The sequence below is a fragment of the Mesoplodon mirus genome (assembly GCF_964341445.2).
Source record: "Mesoplodon mirus genome assembly, chromosome: 13".
Taxonomy (NCBI): Eukaryota; Metazoa; Chordata; class Mammalia; order Artiodactyla; family Ziphiidae; genus Mesoplodon; species Mesoplodon mirus.
The window spans coordinates 28,311,934-28,328,514 of NC_138989.1; the positions used below are offsets into that span (position 1 = coordinate 28,311,934).

The 16,581-nt window shown below is 41.8% G+C and overlaps 1 protein-coding gene across 11 annotated transcripts in view; it reads right to left on the reverse strand.

Annotated features, from left to right (window-relative positions):
• The window catches only part of CEP192 (centrosomal protein 192), a 102,024-nt gene that overhangs the window by 21,832 nt on the left and 63,611 nt on the right, over positions 1-16,581 (reverse strand). For 10 of the 11 annotated variants that reach the window (XM_082640526.1, XM_082640533.1, XM_082640535.1 and 7 more), the window contains 9 exons: positions 15,910-16,086; positions 14,370-14,460; positions 14,030-14,206; positions 10,928-11,188; positions 10,555-10,670; positions 8,924-9,033; positions 6,103-6,253; positions 1,800-1,975; positions 1,068-1,191 (listed from right to left, as the gene is read on the reverse strand). In XM_082640526.1, coding sequence (XP_082496652.1) covers positions 1,068-1,191; positions 1,800-1,975; positions 6,103-6,253; positions 8,924-9,033; positions 10,555-10,670; positions 10,928-11,188; positions 14,030-14,206; positions 14,370-14,460; positions 15,910-16,086 — 1,383 coding nt within the window. Of the gene's footprint in view, positions 1-1,067; positions 1,192-1,799; positions 1,976-3,400; positions 3,779-6,102; positions 6,254-8,923; positions 9,034-10,554; positions 10,671-10,927; positions 11,189-14,029; positions 14,207-14,369; positions 14,461-15,909; positions 16,087-16,581 lie in introns of those variants that run through there. The other variant, XM_082640527.1, reaches the window with a different exon arrangement.

The window sequence follows — 16,581 nt, forward strand, 5'->3', positions numbered from 1 at the left end:
AGGGAAGAGAGGGTGGGAAAGGGGGTTGGTCAGGTTTTCTGTGCTCACTGTTCTCTTCAAGAGCTATGGGATGTCAAAGACTTAAATGTGGACGATGTAACTGGATTTGTAACTTAAGAGAAACCACCAGTTATAAAGAGAGGTCAGTACCCATGTCCAAAATGGCCGAGCAAGATGACCTCCCATTGCTAAAAGCTCAACACGCAGGGTGATGGACAAGTCTCTGTGAACAACCTGTCCTGTCATCTCCCGGCTTTTCACCCATTAACGGACAAACATTTAATTGACTGCTTTGGTCCTAGGAACCTTTCTCTGGAGTGTCCCCAACCACACCTTAACCCAGTCTTGGTCAAATAAACTCTCCTGAAACGCATACACCATCATTTTGCAAAAGCAAATAAACTTCATGTTGCTCTTGTGCAAAGTTGCTATTCCCAAATGCGAAGCAACTTTCAGATGTGCGTATTCTGTGCCAACCCAGACACAGTCCCTGAGAAGCTGCAGAGCTGAGGCTATATCCCAATAATTAAGCTGCACAGAAAGGGCAGCTGCTCATCACCATCTGGCCCCCAAAGACTTCTTTTTACCTTAAAATATCCTTTGTAGAAAACGGCAAGCTAGATTATGGCTCAGACATATCAGAAACCAGGAATCTGTGTCTGTAAAATGTCCTTAGAGAAAACCAGCAGAATAAGCTGCTAGACCCAAGGTGACAAAGGCAGGACCACAGGGGCTTTGGAGACCACTACCCTCATCACATGCACAGCCGTATCCCTGTGCTGTAATTCTGTAGGCAGAGCTACATCAGCAACTCTCCCCCGCCTCACACGTCTCTCCACCCTGTTAGGCCGATACCGCAACTGGCTGTGGACATGGTCTCCACCCGCTAAGAAGCATGAGTCTTGAACTCACTGTGGTCCCACAGAACCATGCATGGTGCTCTTTACAGAGTCAGCACACTGCAAAATTCTACTGAATAAATTAAAATGGCCTATTATTTGATCCTTAAAAAGTCACCATGCTAAAGCATCTAAATAACACCCAGGGGAAAGGGAGATCATACTTACTCTGGTGCGATAAACCCATGTTGTGGTGTCACTGTAAGACAATGTGCTGGCCAGTACAGCTCAAATTTCAGTAACCTAACAGAATTGTTTAAAATCTGGAAACGTCCAGTTTTTGCCATATCACCTATGACAACAGATAAATGTTACTTACATTTAGCATTTGTGAAAAAGACAAAGGGTAATAAATAGTAAAAATAAATCCTAAATAAAAACACTACCATACTAACTCATTTTGTTTTCCCAACTGCCCAATTACAGAAATTTCAAGTTCCTCGTAAAGCAAGACCTTTATTTACTCTTGGAAACTACAAAGACACTGAACAAAGTTTAGTAATGAACAAAGAAGGAAAAGGAAATCTGGTAATTGTTACTCCCTGTCTTGGGCACAGACATAGGTACTAGATTTGTTCCTACTCTGGACCAAGAGTATCAAAGTTAAGAGTAAAAGAGGCCAAGTGCCAACTGTATTCTCAGTGGGGGATGGGGGGGCAGGGGACAGGAATTAAGACCCCCGGATGGGCAGCTCTGCCACACGGAAGCTTGGCCTGGGGTCCGAGGCCTCGTGTCAGGACGACACTCTGGTTGGGTCTGTAGTAGGCAGGGGAGGCCTGGGCAAGCCACCAGCCACATCTGCACAGAGCCCAGGTCTGTCCTACGAGAGCCCTGAGCACAGAGCAAGTAGAGCCCGGGCCCCAGAGGGACTTTCTGTCCTGTCGTTGAGGACATACTCACAAGAAGGGGTGACTAAAATCAAGCATTCAGGCTGGACAGCCCACACTTCTTCCGAGGCCGATTTATCTTGAGGTGGGCGAACAGCTTGTGAAAGAAGTGGAGACCCCTGAGGACCTTTCACTGGTAAAACATCCAAAGAAATGTTACCACCATGTGTCCCACAACTGCCAGATTCACTAGAGAGAGAGAGAGAAAAGAAATTAAAAATGATAAAGCAGACTGTGTCACATTTTTATATTAATTATTCATAAATCTGAAAACACTTAGATAAAAATAAAAGTGCATTATATATTTTTCAGTGAATAAGAATCCTTCACATTGGGGTTTTCTTAAAGAAGTGTATAAAAAGTAAAGTATAGTATAGGTTAAATATTACTAATCTTTAATTAGAATCTGCAATGATTTGTTTCCTGCCTTGACTTCTGCATGCCATCTGAGGTCTCTTAAAAGATTTACTAGAGGGACTTCCCTGGTGGTCCAGTGGCTAAGACTCCGTGCTCCCAGTGCAGGGGGCCTGGGTTCGATCCCTGGTCAGGGAACTAGATCCCTCATGCCACAACTAAAGATCCTGCGTGCCATAACTAAGACCCGGCGCAGCCAAATAAATAAATAAATGTTTTTAAGAAAAGATTTACTAGAAAACTACCCAGGGCTTCCCTGGTGGCACAATCGTTAAGGATCCACTTGCTAATGCAGGGGACACAGGTTCGAGTCCTGGTCCGGGAAGATCCCACATGCCTCGGAGCAACTAAGCCCATGTGCCACAACTAGTGAGCCTGGGCTTTAGAGCCCGCGAGCCACAACTACTGAGCCCACGTGCCACAACTACTGAAGCCCGCACGCCTAGAGCCTGTGCTCTGCAACAAGAGAAACCACCACAATGAGAAGCCCACGCACCGCAACAAAGAGTAGCCCCTGCTCACCACAACTAGAGAAAAGCCTGCGCACAGCAACGAAGACCCAACACAGCCAATAAATAAATAAAAAGAATTTCCTTCCTTAAAAAAAAAAAAACTACCCAATATTAAGAATTTAAGAAAAACAACAAAACTCTTCAAGTATCTATAACTGAATAATAACTGGCTTTGCAACGCTAACACCAAAAAACTTTAAAACAAAATCTTCTTGGCAAAAAACTACAGTTAAGAAATGCTAATAAAGTTTAGGAAGTTTTTTTACTAAGTGTTGAAATTGGGTTTTCTAATAAGCCTTAGATTACTAAAAAATTGTAATTCAATTAAATTTCATAATCACGTGAACACATGACAACTGAAGTTCACTGGTGTGGTGACCAAGTTCACCTACCACACAGCGGGGCTACACCTGGACTCCAGTCAACACTTGGCGGACAGAGAGAAATCCCTCTCTTCACCCCTAATTCACCGCCCCCCCTTTCCAATCAGACCTATACCGCCCCAGAGAAACAAAGGGGACACCAGCCAAACATCAGAAAACAATTTAAAAAGCAAAGTTGATTACTGTTTTTTTTAGCTTCCTAAGAACAAGTTCCTCACAACTGAAGTAACTGTCAAGGTAATTTTTTTTTTTTTTTTTTTTTTTTTTTTGCGGTATGCGGGCCTCTCACTGCTGTGGCCTCCCCCGCCGCGGAGCACAGGCTCCGGACGCGCAGGCCCAGCGGCCATGGCTCACGGGCCCAGCCGCTCCGCGGCATATGGGATCCTCCCAGACCGGGGCACGAACCCGTATCCCCTGCATCGGCAGGCGGACTCTCAACCACTGCGCCACCAGGGAGGCCCAAGGTAATTTTTAATACATGTTAATACTATCTTTGACTACCTTAGAAAAAAATTAACATGAACAGCATAAGGATTAAAGAAACCAAGCTGGCGTGAGTCAGAGGCACTAGGGTGATGGTAATGGGGGGAGTCAGCCCTCAGCTGGTGCCACTAAGACTTACTTGCTGGTGTGAGTTGGCAACACTGGGCCCAGGGAGACAGACCATGTGAAGACAAGATTGGCTGAAACAGGGGGAATGAGTAAAACATAAACATATTGAAAATAATGGGGCCAGGCTTCTCAGTACTGGAGAAAAAAAAGGTACAATTATGGGAAGGAGGAAAGGAATCCATGTGTTATGTTAGATTAGAATTGGTGGTATCAGTGTAAACTCAAGATTTTAACACATTTATAAACAGAAGTAGATATAAATTGCACGTGGATTTGTATATAAACTCATATATTTCCTAGCTCTGTCCACTGAGCGGGCCTAGAAGCAAGGACACCTCAATAGCAATGAGCACGTTGCTGCCCGTGTCCTCATTTCCAGACTGGACAGGCAAGTGAAGGACGAGCCTCGACCATCCTGCTGTGCCTGTGAATAAGGAGGTGCCCAGAGGTGTTGTGGGCACAGGCAAAGGACCAAGGAGCAGGCCAGGGGACGAAATAATGACAACAAGGATTAATCTTGAATCCACGAGTCGGCCCTAATATATGTGAATAAGAAGGAAAAGGAAATTCCTTCCTCAAAGTAGAAAGATAACTAATAAATGCAGAAAGATGGGATCAGAAAATCACCATTTAGCAACCAAGACAGACATAATATGATTCAGGAAGCAATCCTCACTGGGTGCTCAAAGTTTCACGAGAAACAAGATCATTCATTGTCTCCAAGTTGTGTATTATAATATCCCTTCAAGATATTTATTAACTTCACAGTAGAGAAACCTGGCAAACACCACTTAAACGAAGTGATGAAAATATTGCCAGTAGCAGGACAAATCAGCATTGTTCACCACTGAGAAAGCTTCGCTGAGAAACAAACAGCATCATTCTGCGTGTCCTGAAGCTGTGAACTGAAATCGAGAATATTTTACAAAGTAACTGGCCTGTATTCTATAAAAACATCAAGGTACCTGGTAAGAAAGAGTTAGCAGCTAGCTGACCTGCAGCCTACTTTCTCTTTTTACCAGAAACGACCAGAGAAAAAAAAGAAAGATGGCTTGGTCAAATCGCCTTGTAATCTTGCAAATGCCGGATACCACAGCAAATGCACTCGGGTCCTTAAAACAGGCAGCACCTGGTCTGTCTCACATTGCTTGTGGTAAAGAAATCTGAAACTTACGAATTTATGTGGCACAGCTGTTTGAAAAGCATCACATAAGTTACATAGTTATCAAAGTATAAAATACCTTTCATGATCAAAATAGTCTCTTGTGTGACGCACCACACCCACAACTTTGGACCTTGTGTTAAATCTAAGCCAGAGGGGAGTATTGATGTTACAAAGTAGATCTAGAAAGTACCATGGGCAACCCCAGGTTTCTCTGTGTTTCACCCCAAATTAGTACTGAAGCTTCATTCTGGAAAATACCTTTGATTCTGTGGATCGTACTTGATAAGCAAACCCTGTGTGTTTTCTCTGTTGTGCAAGACTGAGGAGCTCTCTTTATTGAAAGAGAGTAAATGGACAAGCCAACCAAACGCACGTGTGATCTCAGATTAGCTTCTGGACCAAAGAGGAAGTGGAAAGAGGCAGTATCTTGTTTGCTGTTTGCCTTAACTACACAGGACATCACTGGGAGACTCCGTGGACCAGATGGTGGTCCTGTATCGCCGCATCAGTGTCCTAACCTTGACGGGCTTGCCGTGCCTATGAGGGGGAGCATCTACAGCCAATTCAGGGCTACTGGTCATCATGTCTGCAAGTCACTCCTAAATGGTTCAGAAAAGCCTGTATATACATGAAAGACCATAAGGTAGATGTGGTAAAACGTTATCAACTGCGAAATCTCAGTGCAGATATCATATGGGAGTTCTCTATAATTAATTAATTTAATTAATTAATTAATTTTTGGCTGCGTCGGGTCTTCATTGCTGCACGTGGGCTTTTCTCTAGTTGCAGCGAGTGGGGGCTACTCTTCATTGCCATGCATGGGCTTCTCATTGCAGTGCCTTCTCTTGCTGTGGAGTATGGGCTCTAGGCGTGCAAGCTTCAGCAGTTGTGGCACATGGGCTCAGCAGTTGTGGCACGCAGGCTCTAGAGTGCAGGCTCAGTAGTTGTGGCGCAGGCTTAGTTGTTCTGCAACATGTGGGAACTTCCCAGACCAGGGATCGAACCCTTGTCCCCTGAACTGGCAGGCGGATTCTTAACCACTGCGCCACCACGGAAGTCCCTCTGTATTGTTTTTAAACTTTTCTGTAAATTTGGAATTATTTCAACTTAAAAATAAAGATGAAATAAACAGCTTGAGACAAAAACCCAACAAAGTACAAGGTAAAAGATCAGCTCTATTGTGAATCAAATAATCTTGAACTCAGATGAAAGATGTTTTGTTAGTTTTACCTTTTAGATTCCAAGCTAGGTCTGGAAGAAGGTGGAAGAAACTCTCTGTTAGAAATAGAATCTCTAAATTCTCCAATTACTGAAAGTTTAATTTTACGCATGTTTCCATAAAAGAGCTGGACATCATTGGGCCGTTGGGGAAGGTCATATACTGAAATAGAAAATAATGTTTGAAATACATGAATCTGCACATAATCACACCACCAAGTAACAGAAGCACTCATATATTTACATATTTTCTTGTATCTTCTTAGTTGGGGGTAGGTGACATTTGGATTTTTAACATTACGGATTAGCATCAATCACTGGCAGCTCAGGCTCTGGCCCTGGATTTGGATTACAGCCACGCCAACGCTCAGCCTGGGACCTCTGGCAGCTTCCTTCACTAGCCCGAGCCTCAGTCTCCCCACGGGAAGTACGAGTAACCTCTCTCAGGGCTGTGGGCACTGTTCTGACCCCCAACATAAACCAACCTGGTCAGTTTCCACAGCTCTCCGAGGCATCATCACCTCCACCCCAAATGAGGGGCCAAAACACAGAGGCTGAGAGCACACACTTCATAAGTGGCAGTCTCATAAAAACTTAAGTAAATCCAGAAACAGGCAGTATTATATAACTACATGTATTTAGATTGATCAGACAGTGTTCAAGGTTTATCCAAAGATAAACCTACCTGAATTTATGTATACAAGAAATTTTAGAGAACATGCTTGTATTCTACGTATAAATTAGATATTAAGAATTAAGTATTTTTAAGATGGAAACTCAGAACACAGGAAGTGTAAATTAAAATTTATATTAAACAATACATCTGACAATAAAAGTTTAATTGTGAAATTATTTGCCACAGTAATTACAAATTTTACAAAAGTAAGATCACTATGAATGCTTGTTAATAGTAATACGCTCAAATGTTTTTCAAAATAATCATGTAAAAAGTTCAACCGCAACATTCTTATAGGGATCCATTACACCAACCAGCACGAAACCAAGTGGGGCTGCTTCCTCCCCTCACCTGGACAGCACGCACACCACCTCCAGGAGCCCAATACTCCCTGATGTGCAACCTGGCCCCAAGGACCCACCTGAAGCCCCCACTCAACCCCATCACAGGGGGGTCTCAGCACGTCACCTGAGTGCTTGGTCAGGTTTGTCAACACAACCCGTAACACACCCACTTCCTGAATGTTTGCACATGCAGCTCCCTCTGCCTGAATACCCTCCCCCACCCTGGTCCACACCTTCTCCTCCTTGTCAACCCCCTCCCCACTTTCTCAGCGGAGTGCCCCTTCTCCGTGGCCCCCAGGTCCCTAAGCACAGTTCTGTCACAGCACTTTCATGCTGTATTTCAATCACCTGTCTCCCCCTTGGCCTGTGAGCCCCTAGAGGCAAGGGCAGCACCTTCTTCCCCTGTGACTCGTGCCCTGCACTCCCCACCAAGTCCACTCAGCCATAGAGACGTGAAGCTGCGAGGGCTGCACACTCACACTGCCTAGTTCTCATTAGCCTTCACTGCTGCTGCTACGTGTGTGGGTCCATCTCCACAGCTCAGTTCAGGTTAACTCTTTCACGTGGATCCTTCCTCTGAGGAAGGGATATGGAAGGTGAAGCTCGGAGGAGCTGAGGTGGCAGAGATGGGCTATGAACTGAGGTTCAGCTCCAAATCCAACGTTCTTTCCAACCATTTCAAATCTTCTCATTATTTTTAACTAACCCACCCTTGAAGCAGATGATCTAGACTCCCAGTTTGCTGAAAAGATCATAAACTATTCTATATCACCTCTACATAGGCATAAATATCCTTTTCCTTTATCATTTCCCACTTCAGAAGGAGTGTGTATTTCATCATTAAAAAACTAGAAAATAAAAATGGGGGAAAAAGACACTACCACCTCAAATTCTACCACCAGAATATAACCACTCTTAATATTTTGGTGTGTATACTCCTGCAATTTTACCTAGGTAACTATAAATAAGACATTAAATTATTTTTACCAAATGAGCTGGTGGGGAGTGCAGGGCATGAGTCACAGGGGTAGAAGGTGCAGCCCTTGCCTCTAGGGGCTCACAGGCCAAGGGGGAGACAGGTGATCTTATATGCAAAATTTTTAAATAATTCTTTTCTTAATCAATTGAGGAGCTTTCCATGTCATTTAATATAGAATCATACTGTCTGAATGCCTTCAAAATATTCTATTGCGTAATTAAATGATCCCCTACTCTTGGACGTTTAGGTTACTTCTAACTTCTTCCTATTATAAACAATACTGTGGTGAAAATCTGTACACATATTTTTATACAATTTGCATGTTTCCATTCTTATATTTTATATGAGTCATAGATACCATTAAACACCTGAATTGCTCAGCTCAAATAGGGCTAAACATCTAGATTAGAGTCACACTACCGCTATCACATCCTCCATAAATTGCACAGCAGTCTCAAGAGCAGAGAAATCTCAAAATGAGTGTAAGTTTGCAATCGTGAAATCTTAAACAGTAATAACTTGAGTTTAATCATGACCATTCTCCTCCTCTATTCACAAGTCCACCCAAAGACTAGGTGCAATAACATTATTAATAACATCTAACATTTACAAGGCAAAGCCCTCTCATCTGATCTTCACAAGAACTCTGTGTAGAGAACACAGACATTATTCCTCTCATTTTACAGCTAAGGAAAATGAATTTCAGTGATGCAATCTGTCCAAAGTCATACAGCATAGCTGTGACTCAAATTCAGCCTGATACCACATCTAAGCTAACACTCTTCTTCCTCACACACTGGACCCAGAAGATTTAAAATACATTGAAATTCCTACCTTCAGTTACAAGCAGCTCGTCCTGAAATGCTTCCGCGAAGTCAATGTTCTGCAGCATGCTCTGGGTGGGAAGGACCTGCTTTCTCACCCCTGGTGTGTGCAGCATGGCTCTGCCAGTAGAGATTTTATTCAGAAGTCATTTTACGTACAAAATAACCTTAATTAGATTTTATTCATGCATCTGGAAAATCCCACTAACATCACGATACATTAGTTCATAGATATTATGTCCTAAATCCCAATATAATTTAAAAAAAAAACTTGTTTTGGAAATTCCCTTAAAAGTTATACATGGTAGTACAATCATCAGTTTCAGTTAAACACATCAAATCAACAACTTCCTAACAGAAGAGTAGAAAGAAGATAAAATTAGATTCTTTTCAGGTCATACATTTTCATTATTTGTGATAATTTGGTCAGTTAGAAATTTGTCTCAGAAAAAATATGCCAAGAAAATGATACAAATAAAACATCAGAAGGGAATATTTAAATTACCATGTAATTCTGTTACTTTGACCTCTTCTAGAGAATTTTGAGGTGAGAGAACTAAAAAGTAAATTTCTCTATAAAACACAGATGTTCACAAACGAAAGAAATCTCATTACTATAAATTAATGGCAAAAAGGAGTTATAAAGGAGTACGCTGATTTCTATATCCCAATAGAGAGAAAGGAAAAAACCCAAAAAACCTTGTGATCTAATTTTTCTAAATGCCAGTTTCTATTTCTAAAATACTCAACTGAAAGAAAAAACCACATTCAAAGTTGAGCTCTTCACTTCAGGTCTGTGCTATCATCACGTAGCAACTCATCACTAAACTCTTCTTAAACATTCTAACAGTCTTCCACAGATTAAAAATAAAACAGTTTCCTGAACCGTGTATCAGAATAAAACACAGCAGAGCACAAAGGACTGGAAGAAGGAAAGACTGGCCCACGCACACGCCCGCCCTCCCGGGAGGCAATGACTTCCTGCGAATGATGAACTGGCAGGAGTTTCACTTACCTCATACTCAGCTTTAGGCTAGGAAAAGAGATTTTGTGACACAAGAACTCTGAATTCAACACACAGAATGTCTAAATCACACCTAGACCTAAATATAAATTTGACAACATTCCAGCATATTAAACTACATTTAGATCAGATGTACCAAATTTTTTACAAGTACAAGCTTAAGTAGCTAGAGTTAGACGCCCTACACATGTCTAAAATACGGCTTGATCCTTTGAAATGATTCTCAACACTCCCAGAAATGTTCCAAGGCAGGTGCGTTTACACAATATACTCTTTCAGTAGTTCTTAAATCTTTTCTGAAGCTGATCTGCCATCATTACAAAGACGGTCCTACGATGAAGTCCAAAGTCCTCTCTGAGCAAAGGAGCAGAGGCCACTATGTACGTCCAGAAAAAGATACTGCAAGTAAACCTGCAGACGAGTTTCCTACAGGTATTTCTACCTGTATTTCTCCTACAGGTAGCTTATCGGTCACAAAAATTTTACCAAGATTTTTCATCTGCCAGTTCACTAAAAGTAGTGAAACATCTTCTATAAATTCCAAATCCCAAACCACTGTCACAGCCTCTTTATTTCCACTGAATGGTCCCCACCGTCATGTAAGGTAAGTGACCCACCTTCGGTACTGCTGTCTTGAAATTTCATCTCCACCAAAAAAGTATATAGTTGACAGTTCTGTGGTGTTTTTACAATTGTTTTCTCTGTCTGATGGATTATATATTATAGTAACATCCTGATGCCAAGAAAAAAATCAGGAGTGAATATTAAATATTTCTGAGTAAGTCATTTCACTCTGAATAAACTGTCACAGGGACACAAACAGTCACTATAGACAAAGATGCACATGAAGAGCATTTCCAAGATCAGATAAGTCCTTCCACTCCTACATTCCTTTCAAATATGATTTTAGCTCTCCGCCATAAAATACATAATTATTACTTTAACCTAAAAATAAGCTCATATTTTTAGTGCAGAGACTTTCATACTTACTTCTTGTGTTCTTTCCTTGAGCACAAATTTGTCTGGAAAAATCCTTAATACTCGAGGATTCAGCAAAACTTTTTTCTGAGAATCCTTAAAACCTACAGCTTTAACAAAAGCTGCTCGAGAGCCAGTGTTACGAACAGAAAAAACAATTCTACTTTCTTTGCCAGGCACTAAGTCATTCACTGTTACCATGTAACTGTCAGATAACTTTTTAACATCTTCCAAAATCAGGTTACTTGTGCCTCCATATCCAGACAAAGGTATCTAAAAATACAGAACACATACACCCAAAAGTATTTTTATGTAAGCAGAAAATAGAAATTACATTACGGTCAGAGAAGACAATAAAAATAGATTTACTACAATTAAAATTATTAACCTTTGTGTACTTTGGCTAGTAGCTTCCCCACAGTCAATCTCTAGCCTTATAGTAAGGACTATGTTTTAAGGGAAAAACAAATCAAAGAGCTGCAAAATTATTTACCTTCCAATATGCCAAGCTTAGATGATAAAGGAACAATAAAAAGATTAATATTGATATGTTTGCTTAAGCAGTGTTCAGCATGAAAAACACTGGTATTTATAATTTATTCTGAAATGCATAAAATAAATTGATAGATGGTTAAATATGTGATAAAAGAAATATAGCACAATGTTAACTGTAGAATCTAAGTGGTAGGGCATGCGAGTGTTCACCATGTAATTCTTTCAAATACCCAATAATTCTGAATTTTCAATATGAAAAGTTTTGGGGGCAGAAAAATCTATGAGCATATAATCCTGTTAACTTCCAGTCTAGCAGAGTCAGAGGACTGTGCCAAAGGGACCAAAGAGAAGCCCAGAACTCAAACAAGCCTCAGAGCACAGCCAACCCGGTAGTGAGGGGCAGAGTGGAGGCTCCAGTGCTGACCAGGGCCACCCTTGAGCTACAAGGCTCCCATGGGGCTCAGCACTACCAGGAAACAAGGATTCACAGAACAGACTCTATGAATAGGAATGTAAGAAATAGGTACCCTGCTAGGAAACAAACGTTTCATACCCTTTGACATGCATTCCCTTAAAAATGAGCTTTCATTCCTAATTATTGAAATAAGTTCCAAAGAATCCTTTGCAAACTTAAAAACATCAGTAGCTTATTTCAAGTTGTTATGTACTAAGTAACATTTTGAAAAATTAAATTCAGGCTGATCAAAAATCAGTATTGCTTGTCCTTTAGTACAAATTAAAAGCATTTTTAAAGGGCTTCAGATGTGAAGTTCGTGCAAATCCCACCTCATTCAGGGTGAGCGCTGCCAGTTTCAAGAGCCAAAAGTGTTTCTAATTTTTCTTTTCCCACAGAGATCTGCAAGCAAATCTTAGGCAAAAAAATAGAAAGTAACAGGGAAAGTCAGCTTTTGAAAACACTCAAAATCAGTATTCTTCCTATATTTTCAAAGTCTAAGGAGGGGGCTTCCCTGTTGGCGCAGTTGTTAAGAATCCGCCTGCCAATGCAGGGGACACGGGTTCGAGCCCTGGGCTAGGAAGATCCCACATGCCGTGGAGCAACTAAGCCCATGCGCCACAACTACTGAGCCTGTGCTCAAGAGCCCGCAAGCCACAACTACTGAGCCCACGTGCCACAACTACTGAAGCCTGTGCGCCTAGAGCCTGTGCTCCGCAACAAGAGCAGCACCCCCCGCCACAACTAGAGAAAGCCCCGCACACAGCAATGACAACTCAACACAGCCAAAAATAAAAACAAATAAATTTAAAAAAAAAGTCTAAGGAGTCACAAATAATTACTGACTAAAAGGTTAAGAAAAAGAATGATTAAATAAAATGAAATCTGACTAATGCCCACTGACCCAAAGTTTGAACCAGAGAAACCGCTGCTCTAGAGTAGGCTTCTCAAGGACTTCCCTGGTGGTCCAGTGGTTAGGACTCTGCACTTACACTGCCGGGGGCCCGGGTTCAATCCCTGGTCTGGGAACTACGATCCCGCAAGCCTCGTAACGTAACACAAATAAAATAAAATAATAAAAATAAATAAATAAAATAAAATAAAATCTATCTAGAGCAGGCTTCTCAGCCTCGGCACAATGGCCCCTGGGCTGGGCCATTTAACATGGGGAGCCCTGTGCACTGTGGGTATCTGGCCGCACCCCTGGCCTCTATTCACCAGGTGCCAGTTACACCTTTTCCCACTTCCAGTGTGACAACCACAAATGTCTCCAGAAATTACCAAGTATCCCCTGGATGGTGAAACGGTCTCTGGTTGAGAACTGCTGCTCTGCAGGCCTCATTCTGAAAATGGCCATTTACACCTTTTAAAACCTCTCCTCACCAAAGCTCACGGGGCCATGTGAAGAGTTCCACAGAGAGTGTGTCCAGCTCCAGCATCAAATAAAGGTAAATTTGCCATAAATATCCATCCTTTTTTAAAAAACTTTTAGGTGTTGTTAATCTTGTAATTTATCACATGTCCACTCTGACACTAAGAAACGACCAACATCGTACTCCCAGCCCCACTGCCAACTAATTGCTCGGTTTTTAGCTACTTTCAGGGAGCTCAGGCTTCATCCGACTACCCTGTCCTTCTTTCCTCTCCTCCAGGATTCATCACTTTTCTCTCTTAGTGCCCTGAATCTAGCTAAAGAAATGACTTGAAATCTTTTGAAATTATGCTGGGAAGAAACAAAATAGAAAAGCTCTTGTCTTTGCATCCCTGGTGTACGGAACAGAGTCTAACAAATGACGTCAACAGATACTCTGCTGAACTGAAAGAATAAAATTTACTTGGAAAGTCAACATCTTAAACATTTCCATCTGGATTTACCAAAAAATGGATTTCTGAAAAGTTGAGTACATTTCAAAATTTTCAAACTGAAATGAAACTTACAAGCATTAGACAAGACCATTACTTACAGGAATACTATAGTGGCTGCTTTTAAAATAGGGTAATCCTACAAGGTATATAATTACTCCCTAACTTGTTTGTAAATCTAGGTAATCACATATTTTGACTTATAAAAAGCAGAGTATATGTAATTTACCAATATTTAACCAATAGTTACAACATGTCATAAACTCCATGGGAGGGGAAAGAAAGCTATAAAATTATCTTACTGTGAACTTAAAGCCTGGTTGTGATCGAATTCCAAGTTGTTTAATTTCTAGTTTGGCCAACATACAAGATAATCGAGTAGGTGCAAATAACACAGAGATGTAAATGTCTTCTTTTGGACGAATCCTTATCTCACAGTTACTGGTCAATCGCTCTTCTGAACCAAAAGTGTGCTGAAACTACAATTAAAAAAAAAATCTCTGCGTAAAACAGAGCAGCAGCACAAATAAAACATACAACATGAACTCCTCGAAGACTAAGAACACAAGATGGCCTACACGTGTTAAGTGTCCTGGATCTAGACAGAACGTGAAACAGAACAGAGCCATGCACTCCACAAACCTGAAAGCAGTCCTGGTCTTGTCCTCTAACGAGCAGTCGTAAATGTTGGGCTGAAGATGTAGAATTATTTCTTAAAGCTAGTTTCTGAAGCCTAGAAACAATGACACATCTTAAATGTGGTTTTCCTCCATGGATATTGCTACAATCATAAGAACAAAGCCAATTAAAACTGCCTGCAGTGTTTGGAGATGGACTGACTGCACAGGGCCCTTGAGCAGCCTGGAAGTGCCTCCACAGTCCCAGAACTCAACTCTACATTTGTGAGAACATATGCTCAAGACTCACCTTATCAGAGAAGATTTTGGGTTTAATCTCTCTCCTGTTATAGCTCCTTAGCTGCCCTTATTATTCATACTCTATGTATAGGAATTATCTGTCTTATAAAATAGTAATCAATGAAAATTCAGATTACCAAATTCATTAAGTCATTAAAGTCAATACCATCCTCAGCTCCAAAACCTATCTTTCGTGGAAACAAGGGTCCTAAGCACATTGCTCAGATTTTTTACTTTAAGAGACTCATTTGCACAAAGTAGTCTTTTAAACAGCATACTGAACTAACCTTACTTTAAAAAAACTTACAGTGCAAGTAGAATGGATGTATGAATAGCAACTGGCTGGCAGGATGAAAATCCTTCAGTCTTTGAAAATATATGACTCCTCTCTTCATTGGAGAATACAGAATACATGAATAAATCTCCATTTTACTCAAATTTTGAAGACTGGCAGTTAAATTATTTAAGCTGTGGTCTATGCCTTGTGCACCTTGTGTTAAAAGGGAAAGGCTGCTGAGTTTAACCTCAGAATAAAATCAAAGACCTTTGGTTATCAGCACACCTGAGAAAAGCCTTCCACAGGTACAATGGTTGGGAAAGACTTTCTGAAAAATATTTTTTTCATAAAAACAAAGCCAATTAAAACCAAGTGCAATGTTTAGAGATGGACTGACTGCACGGGCATAGGAGCTACTGAGGAGGGCACAGTTCCTCAAACTCACAGCCATGCAGGACATTTCAGGAGTCTAGCTGAGAGGGGTCTTCACTGAGAGCTGCGTAAAGAACACGTGCCCCCTCATCAACTAGACTCTAACTCCTTAAATAGATGCAAGGTCTCTGATTATTTCTTCTTCCCACCAGTCCCCAGGGTTTTCCAGAGAAGGAACGAAGACACACTTAATTGCCTAAGTTTGGTCATCAGCACAGAATTCACCAGAGAGCTTAAGAAAATTGAAACCTAGGGCTTCCCTGGTGGTGCAGTGGTTGAGAGTCCGCCTGCCGATGCAGGGGACGCGGGTTCGTGCCCCGGTCCGGGAAGATCCCACATGCCGCGGAGCGGCTGAAAAAAAAAACCCAAAAACTGAAACCTAATTTTTTTGGCTTGTATTTTAAAAATAGGTAAAAATTTTACTAAAATATTTGTATTCATGATAGGATGAATAATGAATATGATAGTTTTATTTCAATTCTAAAAACATTAACATGGTCATCATCAACACAGGGAAGAGTAGCATTAGGTGATAACGGCTACGGTGTATACTCACTGTGTCCTGCCCAGGGGGACACCTCCCCATGCCAGGAACTGCTTGTTGGATAAAATCGAAGGAATATCTGAGCAGCAAGATGCAGGCGTCAGAGGCTTGTTTCCTGAAGAAACTACTTCACCTTTTAACATCACTTCATACTGAGGGCCAAACGACTGCACAAATATTTTCAAGATCCTAACAAAGAAAACCATCTAAGTTCAATATTCAGAATTCAATTCTTTCGACAACTATTGCCCTATGTGCTTCCTTCGTCCAAGAGACTGAGCTGGTCGGTGCTGAGGCTACACTGCATTCTCACCCTCACAGCTTACATTCCAGAGGAGAAAACAGACAGAGAAGGAGACGGGTACATGCCACAGGTCCACACCACGAGCACAGTGGGAGAGAAGTGCATGGGCCACGGGAGACAGGGAGGGATCTGGGAAGGGATGAGGAAAGCCTCCTGGGTGGGGGCGCTACCCCGGCGGGCAGGGGTGGGCGAGTCCTCCCGGCACAAGTGTTCGCGTCCGAGCAACCAGCACCTCTGCACCCAGGGCCCAGCAGGCGGAGGACAGTGAGGCACTCGGGAACCAGGCGGGGGCTCAGGAACCAGGCAGGGGGCTCAGCAACCAGGCAAGGGATGGGCTACGTGCGTCTGAGGACAGCAGGCTAAGCTACATTTATCAAGCA